The 25,192-nt window shown below is 37.4% G+C and overlaps 1 protein-coding gene across 2 annotated transcripts; it reads left to right on the forward strand.

Moving 5' to 3' along the window:
* The first annotated feature begins 487 nt into the window (after positions 1 to 487).
* zgc:174356 (uncharacterized protein LOC100137120 homolog) lies at positions 488 to 25,138 on the forward strand. 2 transcript variants are annotated; one of them, XM_053633536.1, is made up of 8 exons: positions 488 to 665; positions 3,831 to 3,950; positions 8,508 to 9,234; positions 11,360 to 11,457; positions 15,296 to 15,434; positions 16,565 to 16,648; positions 18,164 to 18,320; positions 24,569 to 25,138. In XM_053633536.1, the coding sequence occupies exons 2-8, from the start codon at positions 3,834 to 3,836 to the stop codon at positions 24,618 to 24,620; spliced, it is 1,374 nt and encodes a 457-aa protein (XP_053489511.1). In that variant the 5' UTR covers positions 488 to 665; positions 3,831 to 3,833; the 3' UTR covers positions 24,621 to 25,138. The 2 variants fall into 2 exon arrangements, with proteins under 2 accessions (XP_053489511.1, XP_053489512.1); XM_053633537.1 differs by lacking the exon at positions 488 to 665 and having other exon boundaries at positions 3,043 to 3,950.
* The last annotated feature ends 54 nt before the right edge of the window (positions 25,139 to 25,192 follow it).

Here is a 25,192-nt window from a genome sequence, read left to right on the forward strand (position 1 = left end):
ACGATTTCGCCTCAGTCTGATGGTCATTGAGAGAAAAGAAATTCATGTACGGTGACTCTGTGTGTTAGGTTAAAACTAGCGCCGTCGCATTACGTGCGTATGACGTCATGCGCAGTCGACTTGGAAGCGGTTTATACTTCCGGTTAGTGAAAAACCCGCCAGTGTTCCATTTTAGATGATATTACCTTTCTAAAATCCACACACTAGACGGTAGAGTACGCAGCGCATAGTGTAATTATATAGTAGGTCATTTGGGACACAACTTTAGTATTTACTCTCCGAAGCGTGTTTTCGGAAGAAAAGTAACGTAATGAGTAAATCATCGTGCCGCGCGCAGACCAACTAATCGATAATGAGATTCGTTGATAACGATTTTCATAATCGATTATTATCGATTTTTATCGATTAGTTGTTGCAGCTTAATGGATCATTTCTGTTTCTCATAATTCGGTCTTGGTTGCATTAGCCTATAGTTTATGAAGTTATAGATGTGTTGGGAAATTTAACATCTAACATTTTAATTATATTCTGCTGAAATTGTCGAAATAACTCGAAAAAAGATTCGTTCATTTTGCTGAACGAGCTTCAGAGATCCGAGTCAGTAAAATGATCCGAACTTCCCATCACTAATATACACTGCTGATTGATGAGCTGATGAGAAGCAGGTAAGTCAATGATTCAATCAGACAGCCTGAGAGGTGGAGCGCCACGCCCACGCCCACACACACACACACACACACACACACACACACACACACTCTAACTAACTAACAGAAACACAAGGGAGAGAAAACATTGGAAACCTTGGGAAGGGAAAAAAACAGAGGAAAACGCACGGGTTTCTGACTGGATCAAGACACAAACTAACAATTCCACTGGATTTACAAAAGGTTTGGAAATGCTGATTTACTTCATGTTCGTGTGCATATGCTGATGAATGCTAATCATCCATAAATTAAAAAAGTGCATGTACAACACAGCTGATTTGCATTTAATGATGCCCACAAAACTCCATAAAAGACAGAACTCACTACAGTAAACTGACAAGTAAACAGCAAATATGTTTTTTTTTCAGAGCTAGAAGTGAAATTTATTTTGACTCTCATCAAAGGCAATAAAAATATAACAACCCCTTGAAAAAGACAAATTACAAAAGAGGTTAACATTAGATGTGATGTAAGCAAGGTGAAAGGAAAATGGTTTGACATGAAAGCAGAGAAAAAAAAATATACAGTCCCAGGTGGTCATGTGCACCAAGCACATCATGTTCGGAAACTGATTTTTTAAATTATTATTCAAACAAAGTGTCTGGACAACTCTCGGACAGATCTTTGGCACACCAGTATACACCAATGCTGTGCTGGAAAAAAGGAGAGTATCATAACACTGCCATGCAGAACACTGGGCAATTTACGGCACATTGCAGCTTGAGACATACCAGATGGGGTCACTTATTGGTCATTTATTGCTGGCTCTAATAAAGCATTGAAAGAAGATGCTATGGCAAACAGAACCAACTTGTATGCATAGTCATTGCAGTGCATTCTCTTTTTATACAGCAGCATTGACATGTCTTATTAGTCTTAATTTATGGCTTTATATTGGCTGGCTTTCTTTAATTTTTGCCATATTTAATATTTCTTTAGTTAATGCCAGTAATGTGAAATGACTGGGTTTAACAAAATATTAATTAATTTATTGTGTGTAGCTGAAATACACAAGCTATTTAAACTTAATCACATAATTTGTATTTTAAACTCATCACAAATTATATGATTTGAAGCCAATCAGTTGAGGTTTCTATTGGTCCTCTCATGTGTAAATTTACACACACACTCACAAACAAGAATGGAACATGAACTTTTTTTAAATGAAATTATGGGATTTTCATTAATATCAAATTTCTTGTGTAAATGCTCGTATGAATGATTTATGAATAAATCCATTCCTATCCAGCTTGATAAATGGGGCCCAATCGTCATACTTGAAAAATGGTAGTTTTCTCTCAGTCTCCAGCAACTCTAATGTGGCAGTTTCTTCTGTTAATATAAATATGAGGTTGCCCATGTACAGTCCCTTTTTTTAACCATTACCACAAGGAAATCCAAAGCGGTTTCAGCACAAAAGAGTCTGATGAATGCTGATTAGTCAGGAAATAATCCACAAATAAAAGCATTTCCTGAGTATGACTCGTAAAATCTGCACCCAAACTTCACTATTGGAACTACACTTTTGAATTTTCTGTGCACACCATTGGCATAATTACTGAAAAAGTGGGCAAGTATACATGAGAAGATACCCGATACAAATTGCACAATATTATGTTGGATCTCTGATGCATTGGGACTGTTTTGCAGCTAGTGAACCAGGGGCTCTTGTGAAAATTGATAGCATTGTGACTTATAGTCTCTGCTAAGAGGATAAGATTTGGCAGTAAGGCAGAAGCTTACCAGCAGGGAGAGTTCTGGCAACTTTGGCCTGCATATACATGGAGCATAACTTGATGAATATTTGAATATTTGCCAACATGGTTTCTCACCAATATTTTGTCTCCATCAGTTTATGGCTAGTGGCCACTGATGCATGGGCCCAAGTGATGAACTTCTAGTGGACATGCTGGGTACATATATTAAGGGCGTTAAGGAGGTAATGGATGATGTAATCTAGCTTCAGCGATTTCTTGGTTCCCTTGTCAGGTTGTGATGATGGCAGAAGTGTGAAGTATATTTTCTGGGGATTCTGGTTTGACCAATACAGGTTATAGTCTGAAGATGGCATTTAATTGGCAAGAAACTGTAAACTTGTAATGGGAGAAAAACAGTGCCATTTTTCTTGATGAGTGTTGTCATTTGTCAGTTTTCACTACTCTAGGTTTCAATGTCTCCATTCCTCCAAAGTTTACTGCTAGCACCTCTCAATTTCCATTTTAATTATTTCACTGAGTAGGGTATTTATTTGCATTACAAAAACACTGTGGGGTATAATTTCTTAGTGTTCCTGCGGCATCACGAAAGTACAGCCCTTCAACTAGTTTATGGCAGTGTGTGTTAATGTAAACAGGTGATTCCGATCAGAAGTCCAGTGACTGTTTAAGGTGATAAGGATCATGTGATGGGTCATGTGATGCAGTTTGTAGTTTGTTGTTGTGCAAGGGAATATGTGAATTCATGTTCTTCATGGAGGATTGGTCCAAAGTGTTGTTCAACATTGAATTATATAGCCTTTCAATTTATTAAGCTCTGAATTTGTTATTTTTTGGACATTCTCATGAAGGATGTCAAAATTCTGTAATTGACTGTATATTGTCTGGCATATCTTTATAAAGAAAATGACTTGGCTAAAAATCTTAAAATAGAAGTTAATGTCTTAAACTTACCACACATTTTTTTTTTTTTACACAATTCTGATAGGATATAAAAACATTTTAGCAATTCTTGCAGCTTCTACGCTAAAACAATTGACCATATATGATTCTGATATAACCAGAAACTGGTTGTATTCTAAAAGACCTTTCTAACTTTGGTAGCCTGGAAAAAGCCCTGTTAATCTATGCACACTAGGAAAATCTGGAGTGAATCAGTTACAATAAAACAGTTTCCCAGCCAATGAGAATAACAGTGGTTTCCTGATAAGAACAGGTCATGAATAAGGCACTTCCTGGTTTTTGCAGCTGACACGCATGTGACCTCACCCAAACAGTGCAGCTTTCCTTAATAGATAGCTGTTTCATTTTAGAAATTGAGAACTAAAGAGAAATGGAGTCACTGCTTGTGTGACCTTATATAACACATATCCTTTTCTGGTTTGTATATCCTTTAACTGTGAAACAGAATATGCCACAATGTCTGGAGAAGCTGAGGAGAATTATTACAGTGGAGCCGGTGATTTTCTTTTACATGACCAGCAACTTCATCATGCAGCCAGCTTATCAAAACCTGGTCATGGACAAGGTAGGCAATCTAAGTGTTGTGTCCGTTCCTTTAGGCTGTCTGTGTCCTACAACAGCTTCAGAGAGAAGAGGGAGAGGGAGAGAGATTAATCAAAGTTAGTTCTATGGAAGTGTTTAGCTGTCACCTAAAAAAAACAGGTCAGCAGAGTGCAGTGCTAGAGAAGTTCACATACAGGAGAGTGCGCACATGAGGTGCAATGGTGCTATGTTACACTCAAAATCCAGAATAACAGCAAACATTAATCAAACTGAAATGACCATTACTCACAGGGATCTCAGAGCAAAATAAGAAGATTTTGTAATTGTTTTTGTTCTAGATTCAATTACTCTAGATATACTGGCTGTCATTTAACTGTTGAGCATCAAAGTTTAGATTTATATAGCTTAGATTCATATAGCGCTTTTCTAGGCACTCAAAGTGCTTTACATTGTATGGGGAAATCTCCTCAACTACCACCAGTGTAGCATCCACCTGGATGATGCGACGGCAGCTATAGTGTGTCAGAACTCCCACCACACACCAGCTGATATAAGTGGCATCCAATTCAACTTTACCTGTGTTAATGGATGAAAAAATTAACCATAAAAATGTCTTTATGCATTTGTTTAGGGTCACTGGAGAACCAATATGTCCTTCTATCTTGTGTTCAAAGCTGTATCTTGTGTTTTCTGTATCTTAAAGGGCAGAATCTGACAGTCACCCTCCTATTCCTTTTCAAATCTCTTACCATTCCAGGGAACTCTTGTAGGGCTGCACGATTATGGCCAAAATGATAATCGTGATTATTTTGATCAGTATTGAGATCTCGATTATTTATCACGATTATTCATTGATTTCAGGGACAACTTATTTTTACTGCACTTTCACATTTAAATAAACAGACCACTGCTTTCACTTCCATGTTGTGCTACATTCCTGCTAATGTACAAATCTTTGCATCAAATTAGATTGATCCTTAAAGTGCATCATCTCGTAGAAGCAAAATATAAATAAAATTGTATCCAAAATATAGGATGAGTAAAAATAAAAATGCCATCAACCAAATGAAAATATGTGATTAAATATAACAATATGCAACTAAATGAAAACAATTCAGGCCTATGCAGAAAAGGCAATAAGTGTTTACAGGAGGAGAGACACAAGAAAGTTTCTTTTAGGAGCGCTTGTGAACCTAATTACAATTACAATAAGTTTTTTTGAAATTGGAGCACAGTTGAAGTTTTTTTATTTTATTATTATTATTTTTTTTTTTTTAGAGATGGTAACATTAATGTGCCACAATATAATACACAAGTAGACATGAGGAAACTTGAGCTGGTCAATTATGACAGAATTTAGGAACATAGTGTGAGCCATGGCAAATTAATTTACCTTCCAATAAACTAAATTTAATATTTTCAGTTAATTTTACAGACTGTATGCAAAAAACTACCGTTAACCTGTTCCACCTTGTAAACAAATACAATGTTCAGTGTTTGAAATCTGCTCCTCTTAAATATATTTAAAGCTACACTATTAGACATTTTCCACTGTCATGGTTCTGGGCTGGAGTCAGTTCTCGAACCGCTCTGTGTATATTGTGTATATATCTGAATAATCTCATATAGGATGTGATTGGATGAGTTCATTTACCCGTTAGATGCAAAGCGCTTTAGTTTAATGGTGTTCATTACTGATGCACCGATCAGGATTTCTACGACCGAAACCTATCCAGATACCAATCTTTTTGTTTAAGCTTTAATCAGGAGGTCTGTCATAAACAGTTAACCCTCTTAACCCTAAGTTCCCACAGTATTATGTCCCATAACCCTATATTCCCCAGAGAAACAGCACGCCAACCCTGAGTTCCTGGGCCAAAATCAACATTTTAATTTTAACATTTTTAGGCCTTGAAACAACTTATAATAATGTATTTGTGTAATATTACTTTGAAAATGAAGCAGTTCAGTGTTTTTACTAAACATAGAGCACAATTCTTAACTAGAGAAATTATGAAAAAATGCTCGCTAAAATCCTTCTACTCATTTAGAAGTACCAATACGAGCATCAGCGTGGTCAATGCCTTTGAATAAATTCAAGTAAATAATAAATAAATAAATGCATTTTAGCGCCAAAAGTCAAGTTTCTGGTGATAATCAGACCAGCAGGTAGTGTTTTCACGAATGCACAGAAATGGTACCGTTATGACTCCAGACCCCTGCAGTGTCAGTCGCACTGGTTGATGCTGAAGATGAAGACGGATCAGGGTCTGAATCAGGAGAGATTGCGTCACTATCAGTTTCGGTTTCGGTTTCAACATCGCTTGAACTTTCACTGCTGTCACTATCTAGAATCCTCGCTCTCGCCTGTGTAACTGTGTATGTTTTTTCTTTTTTTTCACTGTTTTAGATGTACCTGTGTTCACTGTAGGTGTAACTTTAGCTGGAACACGATTAGCTTTTCGCTTTGGCATTTTTAGTTCACTTCTACTAGTACACCAATATTCACGCTTGGATCAGCTTCATCGTAATGCCGGCGTAATAACATAATCACGTCGTGACATCATGACGTCATCAACCTTCCGGGTCAAAAAATAATAATTAAATAAGTAAGGAATCATAGCAGAGTAATGCCGGTACACCGGCCTTACGGGGATAATGTTTACACTGTAAATCCTCTATATCGGCCTTACGGGGATTTGGCATGGACGACCAAGCCGGTATATGGTCCTTACGGGAATAGATCAAAGACGGGCAAGCCGGTTTTTCGGCCATACGGGGTAAGAGGGTTAAATGTAAGCTCTCTGCTCATGGTCACTGTTAATTGAATTAAAATAATAGCAATGAGAAATACTGTTGGTTAATTGATAAATAATACAAGTATAAAATATTTACTTTTAAATATCTTAAACAATAAAGAGTCCTAATTAAAAGTAGACTAACACAAGCATGATCCATATTAGGAAAAAGGCTAATAGCCTTCTAAGGAAACAGCGAACTAAGCTTACTGTCAAATTGATATTAAATACAACCCATAGTAATTAAACATTATTTTATTTCTCATTTTATTTGTATTTTATGAAGTTATTATAATATCTATTTTTTATCTGTATTTGTAGATGCATTTTGGACTTGCTGTAGTTTTTATTCCGATTGTATTATACAACTCTGAACAGGTCACTCGCACTGGTGTGAATAAATATTTATTACTGTACTGTTCAGTCACAAACGGGGGTGAAGTGTTCACACTGTAGAGCCCTGAGTTTATCTGCAAAGTTTTTTCCTGTTCGGCGTGATGAGGTTTAATGTCCCCAACAACCTATGTAGTGCCATTTAGCATCATGATTTCCCCTCGCGCAAGCGCTGGAGCTTGCAGCGAAACTGGCTGCTCGAGCGCTAAAATGCTAACACCATTTCCAGGTTTGGCGTTACAAAATGACGTCATCCCTGCGCCGCTCTATGTGATTGGCTGTAAGTTTAGGAAGCGCTTGATTTAATCTGCAGCGCAGTTTTGTATGAGCGGAGGACGATCTTTAAACGTTAATATCGCAGGCGATCATGTTCATTTAATCGTGGACAGTCAAAATCGTAATCGCGATCGATATTCGATTAATTGTGCAGCCCTAAACTCTTGCCTGTGATATTCTGTACATATGTAACAAATATATTATATACTTGTACATACTACAATGGGTATCTGAGCATCAGAACTGGACCATGGAAAAGGGGAAGAAGGTGGCCTGGTCTTATGAATCAAGTTTTCATTTACGTCATGTGGACAGTCATGTGCATCGCTTACCTGGGGAAGATGTACTATAGGAAGAAGGCAAGCCGGCGTAGTCAGTGTGATGCTCTAGACAATGTTTTGCTGGGAAACCTTGGGTCCTTGCATTCCTGTGGATGTTACTTTGTCACGTACCACCTACCTGAACATTGTTGCAGACCAAGTACACCTCTTCATGGCAGCAGTATTCCCTAATGGCAGTGGCCTCTTTCAGCACGATAATGCACTCTATCACACTGCAAACCATTCCTGAACAATTTTTGAGGCACATAACAAAGAGTTCACTGTGTTGACTTGGCCTCCAAATTCCCAAGATCTCAAACTGATCAAGCTTCTGTGGGATGTGCTGGACAAACAGGTCCGATCCATGGAGTCCTCACCTCACAACTCAAAGACTTAAAGGACCTGCTGCTAATGTCTTGGTGCCAGATACCACAGCACACCTTCAGAGGTCTTGTGGAGTCCATGCCTCAACAAGTCAGAGCTGTTTTAGTGGCACATGTGGTCCCTACACAATATTAGGCAGGTGGTTTTAAATTTATGGCTGATTGATATATGTTTACATAAGGGCTAAATATTGCTGAGGAAATAAATCACCACTAAAAAGTACAATAAGAATAGAAAAATAAAATGCATACATTCACAAAGCTATATAAATGTTCAGGACAAGTACAGTCACATTTTAACAAAAACACTACTGGTAATCAAGCAAGAGGAGTTGCATGCCCTACCCATAATGAAGACAAACAGTTATAAAATAAATACTCACTCACCTGTTTTTCTGAATATCTGTAGGTTTGCCAAGAACTATACAAGGACACATCCATATGCAGTGACTCCGGGCAGAGAGAGAATGAGGAAATCGAGTCACGGTCCTCCTACATCCTGCTGCTCTACACAGCCATGACCAGTTTGGTATCTATCCCCCCAGCCATAATGTTGGGCTCCTGGTCTGACCATGCTGGCCGCAGGTCAGTGATGATCCTGCCTTTCATACTCTCACTGCTGAGTGGTGGAGTGCTGATGGCTATGGTACTGGTGCAGAGCCTGAGCGTCTACTGGTGCCTGCTGGCAGCCGCCTTCATTGGCCTAACTGGTGGCCATGTTTCCATCTTCCTCAGCTCTTTCAGCTTCCTAGCTGACATTACAGTGGAATCAAGCTCTAGCCGTACTCTGCGCATGGCTATAGCTGAGTCTATGATCTTTGTAGGGGGCATGGTGGGCTTTCTCCTGGGTGGCTTCCTGGAACAGGAGGTTGGCTTGGCGGCAGCTTTTGGAGCCTACATTGCCTGCCATGTTTTAGCCATACTCTATATCCTGCTGTGGCTACAAGACCCCAGGCCAATCAACAGCCCTTTAAGTTTCCTTTCTACTGAAAATGGAAGGCAGGAGTCTGGAGCATTTATTCTGAAGTATGCCAGGCTATCCTTTAGGGCAGTGTTCAAGAGAAGGCCAGGTCAGGATAGACTGAAACTGCATCTCCTCATCCTGTGCACCTTCATAAACAACCTGGTAGCTATTGGTGAGGACAAAATACATTTTTGGTACAATAAAACAGGCCAAGTTAAGTTATATAAGCAAATATACAGTGCCCTCCAGAATTATTGGCACCCTTTATGAAAGTGATTAGCACATGCAATAAGTGATATTTTCTTTTTATTCAAACAATTCTATAAAGAGAATAACAGTACTGAGTCTCTTCCAGTAAGAGTTTAAGAAAGTTGGAGACACTTTTAGATGGATCTTGATTCACTACTCAACGCAGAACATTGTAAGTTTCTTTATATACAAAATATTGTCGATTTATCTCTTTAATTCAAATTACAGGTATTCACAAGGGTTCCAATCTGATCCTAGACTGAAATGGTGATTGCAGAACATTGATTTTGTGTTCATTTAAGCATTTGTTTGTTGATTGGGCAGTATGTTTGGCTCATCAGCTTGTTGAAAACTTTATTTGTGGGCAGGACTGAAATACCCTGCTGAATTCATAAAGTTTTCAATCATGACAATCATACATCTGACCACAACACGCAGTGGCAATTATCGTTCTAGTGACATTTGATGAAGTTCAGGTGCTGAATTTTGTGAGATGCTCTCAGGAAGTGCTTCTTCTTTGCAGCACTTTCAAACAGCCTGTTGTTATGAAAGTGATGTTTAACAGTTGATTTTAAGGCTTGACAAACACAAGAATCAAATAAACTGTTTGTTACTTTATTAATGTATTACTATAGGAGGCAGTCATTTTTGGCACACGTATATTTGACAGAAAATTATAATAATTTTGTTGTTGTTAGAAAAAATATAAACAATATTTTATAAAAAAAGATATCTTTATAAAATTATCTTTATAAAAAGATTATCTTGGTAAAAATTGAAATGTGTGTAAGGTTTATATCATACAATAATTTTTAGGAAGAGTGCTAATAATTCTAGAGGGCATTATATGTTGGACTTTTGCAATGGCTTTATTCAGTGAATAACACTGAAGTGATTTGAAGATCTAAAGATCTGTGGTAAATGCTCTTTTATTATAATTATAATTATATATATATATATATATATATATATATATATATATATATATATATATATATATATAAAATTTACAAATGGACCTCTAGTGCTTAGAGCCTAGTGCACATCATTCTACACATCACTGTGAAAATTATTATATTATTTCACCAGCATATATTTTTTATCACTTCATCTGAAGTGAACAAGAAACATTCCAGCTTTTATGCACAGATTTTGTACTGTAGATCACTAAAGAATCTTCTGTGGTTCTGTGCTAGACATTTAAGTGAAGTTTTTTTTCAATAAGGCACATTTAAAAAGAACTTTCATCTACCAAAGTAATGTACAGAGGTAGCATGAAGTCTGTCACACAAAAAGTAGTAGTAGTATTAGTAGTAGTAATCCATCCATTTTCTATACTGTTTATCCTTACTGGGTCGCAGGGAGCCTATCCCAGGCAGCATGGGGCACAAGGCAGGGTACACCCTGGATGGGGTGGCATGAACACACATTCACACACCCATTCATACACTATGGACACTTTAGACATGCCAATCAGCCTACAATGCATGTCTTTGGACTGGGGGAGGAAAACTGAGTACCCAGAGGAAACCCCTGAAGCATGGTTAGAACATGAAAACTATGCACGTACAGGGCCATGACGGAAATCGAACCCTCAACCCTGGCGGTGTGAGGCAAACGTGGTAACCACTAAGCCACCATGCCCCCCAATAATAATAATAATAATAAGAAGAAGAAGAAGAATCATCATCATCATAAAAAACATTATTATCATTATTATTATTATTATTATTATTATTATTATTATTAAATATAAATAAAGTACGATATCATTTCAAATTTGTTCATTCCCAAGAGCTCTACATTACATATATGTGCCATGTGTAATTAACCGACCTAATTTTCTGCCATTAAGACAATTCTGACTCTGGCAATTTATCAGTCAGGCTAATGTGAGTGCATTGGCTGAGCTGCCTGTTTGTGTTGATAATACTTCTAAGCTCTTTCGAGGAGGGTTATAAATGCTCTCTCTGGGTGTCAGTACTTTTGAAGCCAGAGAGAGAGAGAGAGGTAACAATATGTGCCTTTATGTGCTTATGTCTCTCCAGGGGATAATTCTGTCTTACTGCTCTATTTGATGTATGAGCCCAGAGAGTTCACAACTGCAATGTTTGGAGTGTTTAACTCTGCCAGAATGTTCTTGTTGGTAAGTGGTTTTGTTTCCATGTTCTCCCTGATTAATCGTCCTTTTTTTTTTTTAACCAGATCAAGGCATGGATCTCAACATATCTTCAAAATGCCTGCAGTGGTCCACAGCATGGCTTCAGGCATCCATTCATATGCCAAAATAAATTTCCCTTCCACTCTATCTTTGTTTGCTTTTTTAAATTCTGGACAAATTAGCAAAGGGCATTTTGGGAACAGTGACCTTAATTTAATTTTGCCATGTAATTTGTAGACTGGAACTGTGAATTTCTGTCTTCCTCGTGGAGACACAACCTGGATAGAGGTGGAATTGAATATTCATGGGGTGGCGTATAGCAGGCCATAGTTAAAAACATAATTATAATTTAGTTCAAGATTGTTGGGCCACTATACAGCTGAAAATGGTAAAAATCAATTAAAAATAATATTAATAAGTTTTATTTATATAGCGCCTTTCCACAAGCTCAAGGACACTTTACATTTCATACATTTCAACAGAAGTTACAATCTCAGTTACAAAACATGAAAGAAAACATCAATCAGTAATAGACAGATTCTCAGTGCGCTGAGAAAATATGTGTTTTAAGCTGAGTTTTAAAGATAGAAATAGAGGAGATGTCATGGAGGCTTTGAGGGAGAGAGTTCCACAGTTTGGGTGCAACTACACTGAAGGATCTCCCACCAAAAGTGGATAGATGAAATCTAGGGACAGACAACAATTTGGAATCAGAAGAACAAAGAGTGCGTGCTGGTGTGTATGGATGCAGCGATCACATATATATAATGAGGTGACAGATCATTGAGAGCCTTGTATGTCACGGGAAGAATTTTAAACTTAATACAGCATGAGACAGGTAGCCAGTGAAAACTAAACAAGATGGGAATAATTTGTGCAGAATGCAGGGTGTTAGTGAGAAATCTAGCTGCAGAGTTTGGGATGTATTGTAATCGAGCAGGTAGGCCAGTAAAGAGTGAGTTACAGTAATTCAGATGTGATGATATGAAAGCATAAACTCATGATTCTGCATCCTTCAACCTGAGAATGGGGCGAAGTCGTGCAATGTGACGTAGATGGATGAAAGCAGTTCTAGTGATGGTTCTAATGTGGGCTTCAAAAGTAAGAGATGGATTGAAGGTGATTCCCAGATTCTTGATGGTTTTAGAGGGTTTGGTCAAATTTCCATCAATATTGAGATAAATGTCAATATTTCTTATAAGTGTTTGTAACCCAGAAATAATGATCTCAGTTTTGTCAGCATTGAATTTGATGAAATTACTGTTTAACCAAATTTTTACATCATTGATACAGGCAGTTAATGAGCTGATGGCATGAGTTTCATCAAAATTGAGGATGTATAAATCTGGGTGTCATCAGCATAGCAGTGATGACTGAGACCATGACGACAGATGATCTGACCTAGTGGGAGAATGTAAGTTATGAACAGTAGTGGACCTAGTACAGAACCCTGGGGGATACCCGGCATGAGAGGAGCAGTAGGGGATTTGTTTTTTATTTGAGATGAAATATTGTCTGTTACTGAGGTAGGAAGAAAACCAGGATAGAGCGGTGCCAGTAATACCAAAGAGTGTTTTGTGGCATACAGTGTCAAAAGCAGACCTACACCATGTTTCACAGATGAGCTTGTATGTTTTTGATCATGAACAGATCCTTTCTTTCTCTACACTTTGGCATTTCCATCACTTTGGTAGAGGTTAATTCTGGTTCCAGAACTTTTGTGGCTCATCTCTGTATTTCTTTGTGAATTCCAATCGTGTTTTCCAATTCTTACTGCTGATGAGTGGTTTGCACCTTGTGGTATAGCCTCTATATTTCTGCTCTTGAAATGTTCTTTGAACTATGGATTATGATACCTTCACCTCTGCTGTCACCGATGGCGATGTCACCAACTGTTGTTTATGGGTATTTCTTCACAGCGTTCACAGTGCTGCTGTCATCAGCTGGTATTGGTTTCCTTGGCCGACCCATTCGGTGTCTGTTGCTCAGTACAATTGTGGTTTCTTTCTTTTTCAGGACATTCCAAATTGGTGTATTGGCTATGCCCAACGTTTCTGCAATGCCTCTGATTGATTTTCCCTCTTTTCTTAGCTTCAACCTTCTCAGCCTTTCCCTATAAACCAAGGTCTTTATCTACTATATCAAGGACCTGCTTCTGTTTGTCTTTGTCCAGTGACAAGAAGCTGTAGGGGGCTCTGTTTTTCCCAATGTAATGGCAGCCTTGCACACTGATTTCATCAATGAGAACAGATCGATGCTGTGTCTTAGAGTGACACTTAAAAAAAGCTGCTCATTAAGGAACAGACCTTCCTGACCAGTCAGGTGATGCCTCTCCATTTACAGCATGTTGACTCAAGTGGTGTGCAATGCACCATAGGGGAGTTGCTCAGCTGCCTTTTGTGAGGCAGGTAGAGCCATTGATTCTGAGAAATACTATTATACTCTATGTCTGGAGGAGATGGCTGCTGGAGATATCCTAACTAATGCACAGACACTTTGAAGGAGGATTAACCAACCACCAACCAGACAGATTTGGGGGAAAAACATCTTGAAGAGAGAAACAAAGAGTCTTTGTAATAATTTTGTTGCAAGTACAAGATGGTGCTGTATTATTAAGAGTCATGACAAAACTCTGACTTACACAGATCTTAGTTTTTAACATCTAAACCAACAAAACCTACTTTAGACCAAGATGCCAAGGATGAGTTCAGGGTTTGTTGCTCATACAGTATATAAATGTCTGTAGGATTCTGATTGACATATTTATGGAGACAGTGAGAGTATTAAACTCCACAAATCCTAATGAGTAACAAACATCAGTGATTTTTTTTCTAAGGAAAGTGGTGGCACTTCCTATAAATACATTTTTCATAATGCATTAAAATGTTATGAATGTATCTGCAGGTATCCGAATGTAAACATGTAATGCATTATGTAACTTGATTTCATAAATAGATGCATTATAATACATGATGCCTTATAGTGCATGGCATAAGTATGTAGAAATGCTCATGATTCGTTATACTGTATTTATATAAATCTGTAACAATAACTACTTAGGAGTTTCTTTACAGACTCATGCAAGGTCATTTGTATACTATATAAATGTATATAATGCACTATGAATACTGGCTTCATATAGTAAGTGTTAGCAGAAAATGTTATTCATTCTTTTTCCTTTTTAAAGGAATGCAAATAAATCTAATGACATCAGCCACCTACTACCTGAGGATTGGGGCATAATCACAAACTATCTTGGATCATAGTGCTGTCATTGTTCTTGACACACACACAACCACTTACTGTGTATTTACACTCAATCACAAGCAATTGCTTATAAATATGTTGTACTCTGACAAGCTGATTAATACATTTATAATCTTGATTATTTCTGATATTTTCATCAAGTGCAGTCTGTGAAGGTTAATTAAGTCACAAGTTTGAACCATAATGAATCTAACAAGCCTGAAATATTTATAGCATTCTTGTTAATGAATGGCCAAACAAGACCATTTAGAGCAAAAGAAAACTGCACTCTAAAAGGGTATCCCCAGGCTTCATTAAATGTTCATGCATAATATTTTATTAGCCTCTGAGCTCCACTAAATTTACAAAATATATACATGTATCTCTTGTGAAATTCTGACCACTACAACATATTATACAGGTACCAATTAATTTTAACCTACAGTATACTGGACGATACCATAGGGAACTTGCCAAATGTGCTCCAGTTTTTCCCTCCCCACCTGTCAACAAAAATCTGCCATCATAAATATCTTTTATCATTAATCTGGAAATTACTCCTGTGTTCTGTGTGCAGGGAGTTGGTCTCTTGGGCCTGTTCCCTTTGCTGATGCATTGCTTTAAGGAGATGACACTGGCAAAACTCAGCATTGTGTTTAGAGTTGCCTCTTATGTTCTGCTGGCTTTTTCCACCAACACATTGATGATCTGTTGGGGTAGGTGCCCATCAACTAACTGTTTCCCCTACACATACTGTATACACTCATAGCATTTTGCATGATGATGCGCGACAATTTTATGCCGAATATACTATATCACTAAATCAAAATGTGTCAAAGTCTGACATGAGCACTTAAACGGCAAAGTGCATTATTGTATGTCATGTATCATATAACTGTACCAAATGGCACTGTTATTACACTCCACTGAAAGCTTCTGTGATAAAAACTTGTTCAATTATGCCTAGTAAAATGTTAAAAATAGAAAATGGCTCACTACATCTACATAATTGCATAATTTTCTTGTCTTTTTGCTAATATTTTTTTCCAACTAAAACTACGTCTTTAAATGATTGGCAAAACAGCCAATTTGGTAAAATTACCCATCTTACATGTTTGATGTTTATATATATTCTGGATTCAGACTTTTGTCCAAAGGGTTTTTTTTTTAAAAAATTGTTAGCACCTCTTAGATACACCTCTACCAAAAGCACCTACAACACTGTATCATTCATTGCAGATAGCCAATGAGGGGGAAGAGGGACTGATCAATATTGATATCTTTAATTGCATAAATCGTTATGGAGACTGTTATTCTAATCGACCCTGAGAACTGGAGCAATTTGATAGTGAGATGAGTGGCGGCTCTGGTGAATAATCAGCAGCTGAAGGAGACATCTGCATTCTGCTCTTGCCTGAGATAATGAGGGACATTGTGGCATCATGCAGAAGTCACCGCCTCAATTTCAATGCAAAAGCACATGTGTGTGTGAGTGTGTGTGTTCCACATACCCATGGCAATATGTGAGCATTCTCTATGTCATTTAAGGGAACTGCTACTGCTGCATACTTGAACAGTTTTACCAAGGCGGCTGTATTTAAGGTAAAATTGGATTTGGTGCTGGGTTAAGTCTTTGGAATTACATGAATTCATGAATTATTGAACATCCTAATTCTGACCAATTTGAGCCTGTTATATGATACATTCAGCTCTCAGCTGCACTTACTGCAGTGGTAACTGTTGACATAGCTGCACTGCATATGTATAACACTATACAAATATATGGAGTTCAGTCCTGCCAAGAACCTTGTGGTGGTGTTTTTTTTCCTTCATGTTTACTGTTTAGTGGCTATAATAGGCATGCCAGGTGGGATCACACAAGCAGTGATTCGATCATTGTCCTCTGCCATTGTGGGACCTGATGAACAAGGTAGGCTTTTGAAGTACCCTACTTCACCCACACTTTTAGTCTAGCCAGGGCCAGCAATTATGTCTGTTCCTTTGAGTCTACAAAAGAGTCCTACATTCAAAACTAACTCTAACTGCTACTATCATCAGCAGATGATTAGATGATTCATGTCTGCATTGTAAATCTATAGTTTGCTTGGCATGTGATGTACTTAGAACTGAAAGCACATGATATTAATAACCATTTTCCACTCATTCGCCACTCTTTAATGAGAGGCAAAGTTGTATAGATTGAGTAGATGACTGAATGACATTCTGTTTTTTTAGTTTTTGTTTTTTTAAATAATGAAATTGCACAGTTTAATTCTGTCACTCATCAGAGTCAGTGTTTTACAGGATGCAGCCTGGAATTGTTTGTATTAGATATTGTATATGAATCACAGTAAATGAAAGAGAAATATATTTTCTAGGGACCAAGCACCAGCTACTGGCAGTTGGATGTCAGTCAAAATTAATGAACTCAAAATTAATTACCAATAGCTTGTGTGGCCAGAGACTTTTAATCTGGATTAGGAAAGGTAGGATCTGTCACCAGCCAATATGATATGCATAAATGGGCACATCTCACATTAGCAGATCTTAAATTATGAAATTTTCAGCTTTTATGAGAAAGAAATCAGGACATTCAACCCCTGCCTCCTTTATTTTGGTCTATTAAATGGCTTCAAAAACAGAAAACATTTGGATGGATTGACTGTCAAAATGAGAGGTAGCATTTCTGTCATCATAACCTATGTGTGTACTATGTGTGGGTGCTTTTGTTCAAACATGGAGAATGGAGATACAGCTTTTGATTGCCCCCTGTTTTTCAAAGCACTTCACATGTGATGAATTTGAAATGATACCATTTCTTGTGATAATGTCTTTGCCACAGACTCCAAGACACAATGTTATCATTATCTTGGGTCAATGCGTGCATCCTCCAGCTCCGTAGAAGAGCCATGGTGATGCTCTGACTTTTCTCTTTCACATAGATATGCTCTCTCCCAGCCTACAACTTAAAAAGCTAGCACTTTTATGTCTTCTGTCTCTCAGCTTGCATATCACCAACACTTCAGATTTAGCATTCAGAGGCACTTTCTAGCTCAAATCAATAAGGATTCCCTGCTAGAGTCACTAAAATGCTGCTCTCATGCACCATGCACCCCAGCTCATTCTGCTCCAGTTAATAAGAACTGTCCCAGAGTTGACTACAGCCTGAGTAAATGTTTTATCAATGCAGACATTTATCAAACCAGTGCTTATGTGTCCCTCCAAACACTATTGTATGGACTCCAGTGAGCACAATGGTTATTTAATTGCAACAACCAGCATACTATGGATAAAAATAGGATTAAGATCTCAGATCTGAAGCAAAATATAGATGATAAACAGAAGCCCCAGAAGCCAGAAAAACGGACGTTCATATCACTTGAATAAACACTTTACATTGTTTACAAACAATATTTCTGTTAATGGCCTGACCTTATCTCGACAGGTGCCATGTTTTCCTTCTCAGCTTCAGTGGAGGCCACTTGCATCCTCATAGCTGCCACCATATTCAATGGCCTGTACCCTCTGACCCTGCCTACATTCCCTGGCATGCCCTTCATCATCATGGCTACATTTTCCATCATTGTCTTCATCCTTATGCAGTAAGTCCCATTATAAGTGATACAGACAGAAATGATTCTTGCTATATTAAGATGCATCAATGGCAGTGGTACCATACTGACTCATAAACAAGCTTTTAATGTTTGTTAGCATACACAGCAGCCCTGGTAACCCTTGTCAAATGAGGCAAAACTGTAATTATCACATATAAATATAAATGTGGCCAGGCATTAGGAATAATTGCACTACATCACTAAACACTTTAGCAGGGCTTTAACCAGACTTATATAGTTTTCCAATGGAAAAATTTTAAACCAACACCATGCAATATCTCTCAAACACACACAGATTTTCTTTTAATATCCTTGCAAATGACCTCCGTGTAATATTCATAAAGAATATATAATCACCTCCTAATGTGCTGTAATTGCACTGAGGCAGAATTCTATGTGCTTATTTCATTTTCCTCAAATGTGGGCTACACATGAGCATCATTTCATCTTTATAGCAAGTAATATCTTTAGAAGCAATTGTTTTTGTCTGTTTGCCTCATGTGTCTTTAGTGCTTTTATATCGTCATTCCGAAACATTGATGGTGACATATTTATATATTTGTCTAAATATAGATAATATTTATCTTGATTAGCATGCAATACGGCACATTTTCATACATTAGTGTGGTCACATCAAATGGAGGTGATAATAAACAGCATGATACAGCCACGGCATTCTGCTACTGTTAAATGTGAGGCACAGTTATGTTACTCATTCCTGAGCAGAGTAATGAAGACAAGGGGGGATTAGTTATTGATCTTTGTCTTGTATATATCAGTTATCAGCCTTCTAAACAAGAGACAGATGACAATGATAACAAAGAAAAAAATTGATTAAAAATGAACACTCAGTCATGGATTAAGTAAAATAATGTTTTTGTGGGTGATTTTAAGAATGGCATTAGATTAAATGCTTAAAAGGACATATAAACCAACAGGAATATAGTAATGCCAAATGGGTCACTGTGTTTGGATTATGAGTGTATGACAGTGCTTTTCTCCGTTCTGTGTTCATTTACTATATAAACAAACATCAATTCTAGTAATCAATAATGTCTAGTAATTTAAGAAATAATATAATATACAGAGCTATGTCAGGGTGATAATTAGCACCATACTAGCTATATAAATTCACAATGTCAATACTTTTCAATGTCTTTACAATGTCTAGGATTGATGCATTAGATCAGTACATCCTGTTTCACAGTAATGTACACAGACCTATTGATTCATGACTGAACTTACACTAGTACTAGTCCACTGAGCTCAACAAATAAAGAGCCTGTGACTTTCTCTTTAGGAAGCATCTACTCTGTGTTTGATGCTGAACGGATGTGGCAACAGTACTTTAACTGTAATTAGACCATAAATTGATTTTCATTGTTTCAAGCGAGGCAATCACCAGCACTCTGTTCTTGCTATAAAAAAAATGCCAGTTCTTTCCACAACATTATGCTATGTGTTAATATTTGCTTAGTTACCAAAACATCTTTGACTGCTGGAACTTTACTAGCATAAAGTATGCATCAGGATGACAATTAACTGTTCTTCTATTCTTTATTACCAGACTCTAAATTGATTTTGACGCACATTTGATGTTCTATAGACTCTATAATTAAGTGATTGTCTTTCGTAATGAAGGTATTAAATAAAGCACTAGCACAGTAAAGACTTGGTGCAGTTGTTATTGAAGTGTGGCATGGTTATCATACCCTGCCTATAATTGTACCACTAATGGACTGCTCCTTGGCTCTGGGGCTGGTTCAGCCTCACAGTTAGATCCTGTGAAACCTGCAGCCCTCCATGCTACTATTACAGGACAATCAAGTAAGTGGCAGCCACACATACCCCGTAATAAACCCTGGGGAGTAATAGAGTGCAATCAGTCATTCAGACACCAGATTAGTGCATATTAAATATTGTGACAGTATTAGTAAAGCTGACATAGCAATGCTCCATTTTGTCACTCTACATTCCTACAAGTGTTTGTATTTTTTGTGTGAAGTTGAGTGTAACAAATCAAGTGATAATGGTTGTTAAAATTACCCGTGTTGAGGGAAGTATGCGCTAGTGTCATATTAAAATTAGATGTAATAATTAAATAGTGAGACTTCAATACATTGTCTTATGAATGCTTTAATTAGAATAGTGAGAGATCAATATATTTTCTTTAGAATGGCAGAGATACCACTGTTTAATCCTTTTCTTATCAAGCGTTCCACTGAATTCAGTCTTCTGGAGTGTATATAATTTGAAGCACATTAACATGAGCATGCCTTTCAGACTATTAAAAAGCCCTAAGGCACTCATGAGCATAATGAAAAATGGCATTAGAAGACATTATTGTCAGAACTTTTAGATACTCTTCCAGTGGCTATGAAATTAGGTTTTTTTCTCTCAGTCAGGTTGTGAATGCACATGTACATGTGGTGTGCATATATTTGTATATGTCTGTGCCACAAAAGTTCAGTGCCAGAGAAGGTGTGTGGGTCTTCCTAAGGCTGACCCTCTAGAATATTGATGAGCCATGAGCGATAATGAGAGAAGTAATGATGGCCAAGTCAGTAGGGGTGAATAAAGTATAGAGTGGCTCAGTGGTGTGAAGCACAGCAGAGTTTACACTGTCACAGGAGAATACACACCTAAAACCAGACTTAATTCATCCTTCAAAGCATCATGCTCATTATCCTCAACAATTAACTCTACCCTCTGCTCTCAAGTATTTAGATTGGATCAGGCTAAATGCTTGTGCTCTTCTTTCATCCTCCATGTATTTTTTTTTATGTACAACTACATTTGCAAGTATGCAACTGTATTCACAAGTGAGCCACTGATATGCATAAAAGTAAAAGTCCACACCATCTGCTTTTAGTTTGTGGAGCTTTATGAGATTCTTTTCCATTTTCATTTATACATGAATGAATTCGCTACTGGTGTTGTCTGTGGCAGCAGTAAGACAGTAAAAACCAATTAAATTAATATGCTGTAAAATGATTCTGTTATCAAAGCATCTGTGCTCTGTTGGAAAGTCAGACTTTACAGCTATGATTTGAATTTCTTTACATAGATCACTACATTGGTAAGAGTTCAGAGGCCTTTTTGTCTGAATGTTAGGTTAGAGCAGTCTGTACATTATGTTCTAACCAATAACTGAATGTCCTTTTTTCAGTGTGCTTAGCAATGGTACAGTACACCTTATAACAGCAGGGAAGAATTAAATGGCTTTTAGTGAATAGAGGAGTGAGTTACATACACGATGGCAGTCAAGAGCCACAAATGCAAACTAATGGAGATTTGTTGAATTTCTTGCATTGACTCAGACACAAGATTGATTCAGACTGCTAAGTACACTCTAAATCCACTGTTGGAGCAAGCCTTTTATACAGCCATGCTTCACGCAACAACAACAACAAAAAAACTATATACACATGGCAGCCGGTCAATATTTTTCTCTTGTTTAATTGTTTATTTATTTCTCATTCCCACTGAAGGAGCAGGCTATTGGCTTTAGCCTGGAGGTGAGTACAGTACTTAGATGAATGGCATCACAAAACTGGTTTCTACGGGTGCACCATAAATATGAGTGACATAGTGTTCAGTGAAAGGTGCACATGTAGTGTCTGAGGTGCCGAAAATCTCAGCTCAATGATTCACGGTTCTTCACACTGTCTGTATCTTGAGTATCTGTTCTGGTGTCTCAAAATTCAATTTGTCATGCAAACTTTTGTTCAAATGAACCATTCTCTTCAAAATTGGCACATGACGTGCAGTATATTTCAGTTAGAATGCAGAGAATGGAGTTGAGTCGAGATTAAATATGCACAAGATTGGAGGCTGTTAGTTGGTAAGATTTTGTTCTTTTCGCATCATGATTAATTACACTCTCTGTCTGCAACAGCAAATGGGAAATATGTAGATGTGTATGTTTGAGTCTTGTACATACCAAATTTGCATACATATTCAGTGGACCTTGTATCAGGTGGTACTACATGGTAGGTACTTGTATTTGGCATCAGCATGCTGAATATAAACACACAGACATAGCCTAATCAAATAGCTCTAATGCTTGCTGTAAAAATGACAATGGCTGCTAGTAACAATACTATGAATTGTGCGTAGATATGATATAATAATAAATGCTCAAGTTTGGAACATTTTTAAACACATTTTACATGAAACGAAGTACAAAATATAAATCCACCCAGAAGTGCAGCATTAATCTTGATTTATTGTGCAGTACAGCCTTTTCAGTTGACATTGTCCATGAAGCCTGGAGGGATTCAAATTAGATTTGTTGAAGCAAAACTTTACTGTTGTGGCAAAATATTACCTGGCAAACACATAATTAATCATTTTATTTTAAATGTACCTACATAAGAAACATTTTATGAGTACTATAATGCTTTAATTTTAAAATTTCCCACCCACGTCTCAATCTAAAAAGCTGTACTCAGTAATGGCTAATATTTTAACATTAAATACTTTGCACTAAGTTTGATCTTGGTAAAATTGGCATCAGTGCACCTGTATAAAAATAAAACTTGCATAATTTTGGTATAAATGGTCTTATGAGTTTCTTGATTCCTTTTGGTTTTGTCATGCAAAAATAGAACACAAGTAAGACAGTGCCAGACTAGTTAAGGAAACAGACACCATCCCTAGCCATCATTATATTTTATTAGATAAAAGCTGAAGTCTCATCTCTCGTAGGCTCTTTCTGTGTGGCTGTGTGCAGTCTGCTGTGGAGCTGCAATTAAGGATGAGCTGCTTCCCATGATTCTGAAATTAAGCCTTAGTTAGGCCTTGGCAGTGTCTGTGGGGGAAGAACAACAGTAATGGAGTATTAGCAGTGATGCCTGATATTGTTCCGCATGTGTAGTCTCTCATTAAGAGTGGAAATGAAGGCCCACCTCACTGCCTGACAAACCCGCAATGCACCCAAACAGAAAGCAGTGGCACGCCTGCATATTATCTGCCAGCAACAATTAGCTACCAGCAATGGAGCCCACTTAAAACCCCTGAAAATGACAATTAATTGCATATCACAATGTTGTTTTTAATAAGATGTCATCCTAAAGTTATTGTTAATGGGTCTTTCTCTGTTGGTGGGTAGTGAGTGTAAAGTTTCTCATACTGTATCAATGATGCATAAATACCAACCACTAATATGCCTTTTCTTTATCTGCACACATCTCTTAGAGTCAAATAATTGGCAAAATTTGGAAATGGAAATACTTAGCTATTCATGACTACCTTTTTGGCCCTCTTCATTCCTGACAACCAACAGACTATAAAGACACTGACACACAAAGGCAATGAACTCAAAGTATCAGAATGCTCTCTGCTAGTGAAGTGAGAAACTAATACCACGAGTATTGCTGTGTGTTATAGACTACTGTATGGAAGTATTACTGGAGAAAGCTAGCAGCCAGTGCAATAAAGCACAGAGCCAAAATAAACATGCACTGAATGCAGTTGCTGTTTACCTTGACCTCTGACCTCCCTGTGAATTATTTAAAGTTTTAATATTGCAGCTAACACAACTAATGGTATTCTTAGACAATATTAAAAAAGTGATGAAAATAAAACTTGAATATGAAACTTTTTTCCTCCACAAAAGGCTTTGATTTATTGTAGCCTTAGGCTAGAGATTGAAGAATAAAATTTTTGAAAATGTCACAACGCAGCTTTACAAAAATCTGGATGTAGATTCAGTGCACTAATGAGCAACCCAGAGGCAGTAGTGGCAAGGAAAATCTCACAGAGAGGACATGAGGAAGAAACTTTAAGAGGAACCAGATTCAGAAGGGGGTCATCCTCTGGATGGTGTGATAGACCATTACAGTATACAGTCATATATATCAAGTAGGGAAACAATACTAAATATTTATCATTTCACAGCAAGCCTCTGTTTGTTTTACAAACCAGGCAAATAGTTCCCTGTGATATAAAGTAACACAAACCATTATATGTAATAGAAATTTTTAGAATGGGTCTACTGTAGATTCACTGCCATACAGATGAGAATAAAGTAGTTAGTGAAGATTAAATAATTAATTAATGCTGTGAATTATTGATATTTTTCTGTCTGTATCCCAGTATTTCTCTTCCTTCTACCCCTCTATCTCTTTCTTTCTGTTTCTCTTAATAAGTGACCTTTCTCTCTCTCTCTCTCTCTCTCTCTCTCTCTCTCTCTCTCTCTCTCTCTCTCTGTATGTCTCCCTGTTTTCTTACAGGTGGATAAGTGAAATGCCAACCACTCAGCCTCGTCTGATGCTGCAAGACTGAGAATCTCTCTCATGGTCATCCTAAAGACAGCTATTTTATGATGCACTGAAGATAAATCGAAGCAAATTTTACTCCCCACAGGGCTTATAATAAAACTAAAACCACAAGAGAAATTGTCATGTAATGAATTCAGTCATGTATAATTAGCATATTCTGAATGCCTCTAAAGAACAGGCACATAAAATAAGAGAACATTCCTCCCTGGTTTAAATGTTACTAATGTAGAGAACCATGTGGAGTACTCAGTAGAAGTCCTTTGGAGCAGTATGATTTGATTGAGTGTATAAAGAACGTAAGCCATAATAACGACCATAATGAAATAAGAATACTGAAAGGTCAATGGCATATCGAGGAGAGGTAATTGAAAATTGCAGCTTTAAACTGTTCTCCCTGATAAGCCATTCCACAGCTAGAGCTCAGGGACCATCCTCAATATTTTCTTTCACCTCTAGAGTGGAGGCCTGAAATTGGTCTCCAATTAGGGAGATTGTATTTAATCATGGGCCAAGCTATGTTGAAATCATTCCTCCACTGGCTGTTTGTTCTGTTAGTGTGCCCAAATCACACCAGAA

Source organism: Ictalurus furcatus, chromosome 9 (genome assembly GCF_023375685.1).
Source record: "Ictalurus furcatus strain D&B chromosome 9, Billie_1.0, whole genome shotgun sequence".
NCBI classification, from domain to species: domain Eukaryota; kingdom Metazoa; phylum Chordata; class Actinopteri; order Siluriformes; family Ictaluridae; genus Ictalurus; species Ictalurus furcatus.

Coding starts and splice junctions, on each gene's coding strand:
- zgc:174356 (XM_053633536.1), top strand. CDS start 3,834: ATGCCACAATGTCTGGAGAAGCTGAGGAGAATTATTACAGTGGAGCCG. Junction 15,435..16,564: donor CACATTGATGATCTGTTGGG/GTAGGTGCCCAT, acceptor TTTACTGTTTAG/TGGCTATAATAGGCATGCCA. Junction 16,649..18,163: donor TGTGGGACCTGATGAACAAG/GTAGGCTTTTGA, acceptor TTATCTCGACAG/GTGCCATGTTTTCCTTCTCA.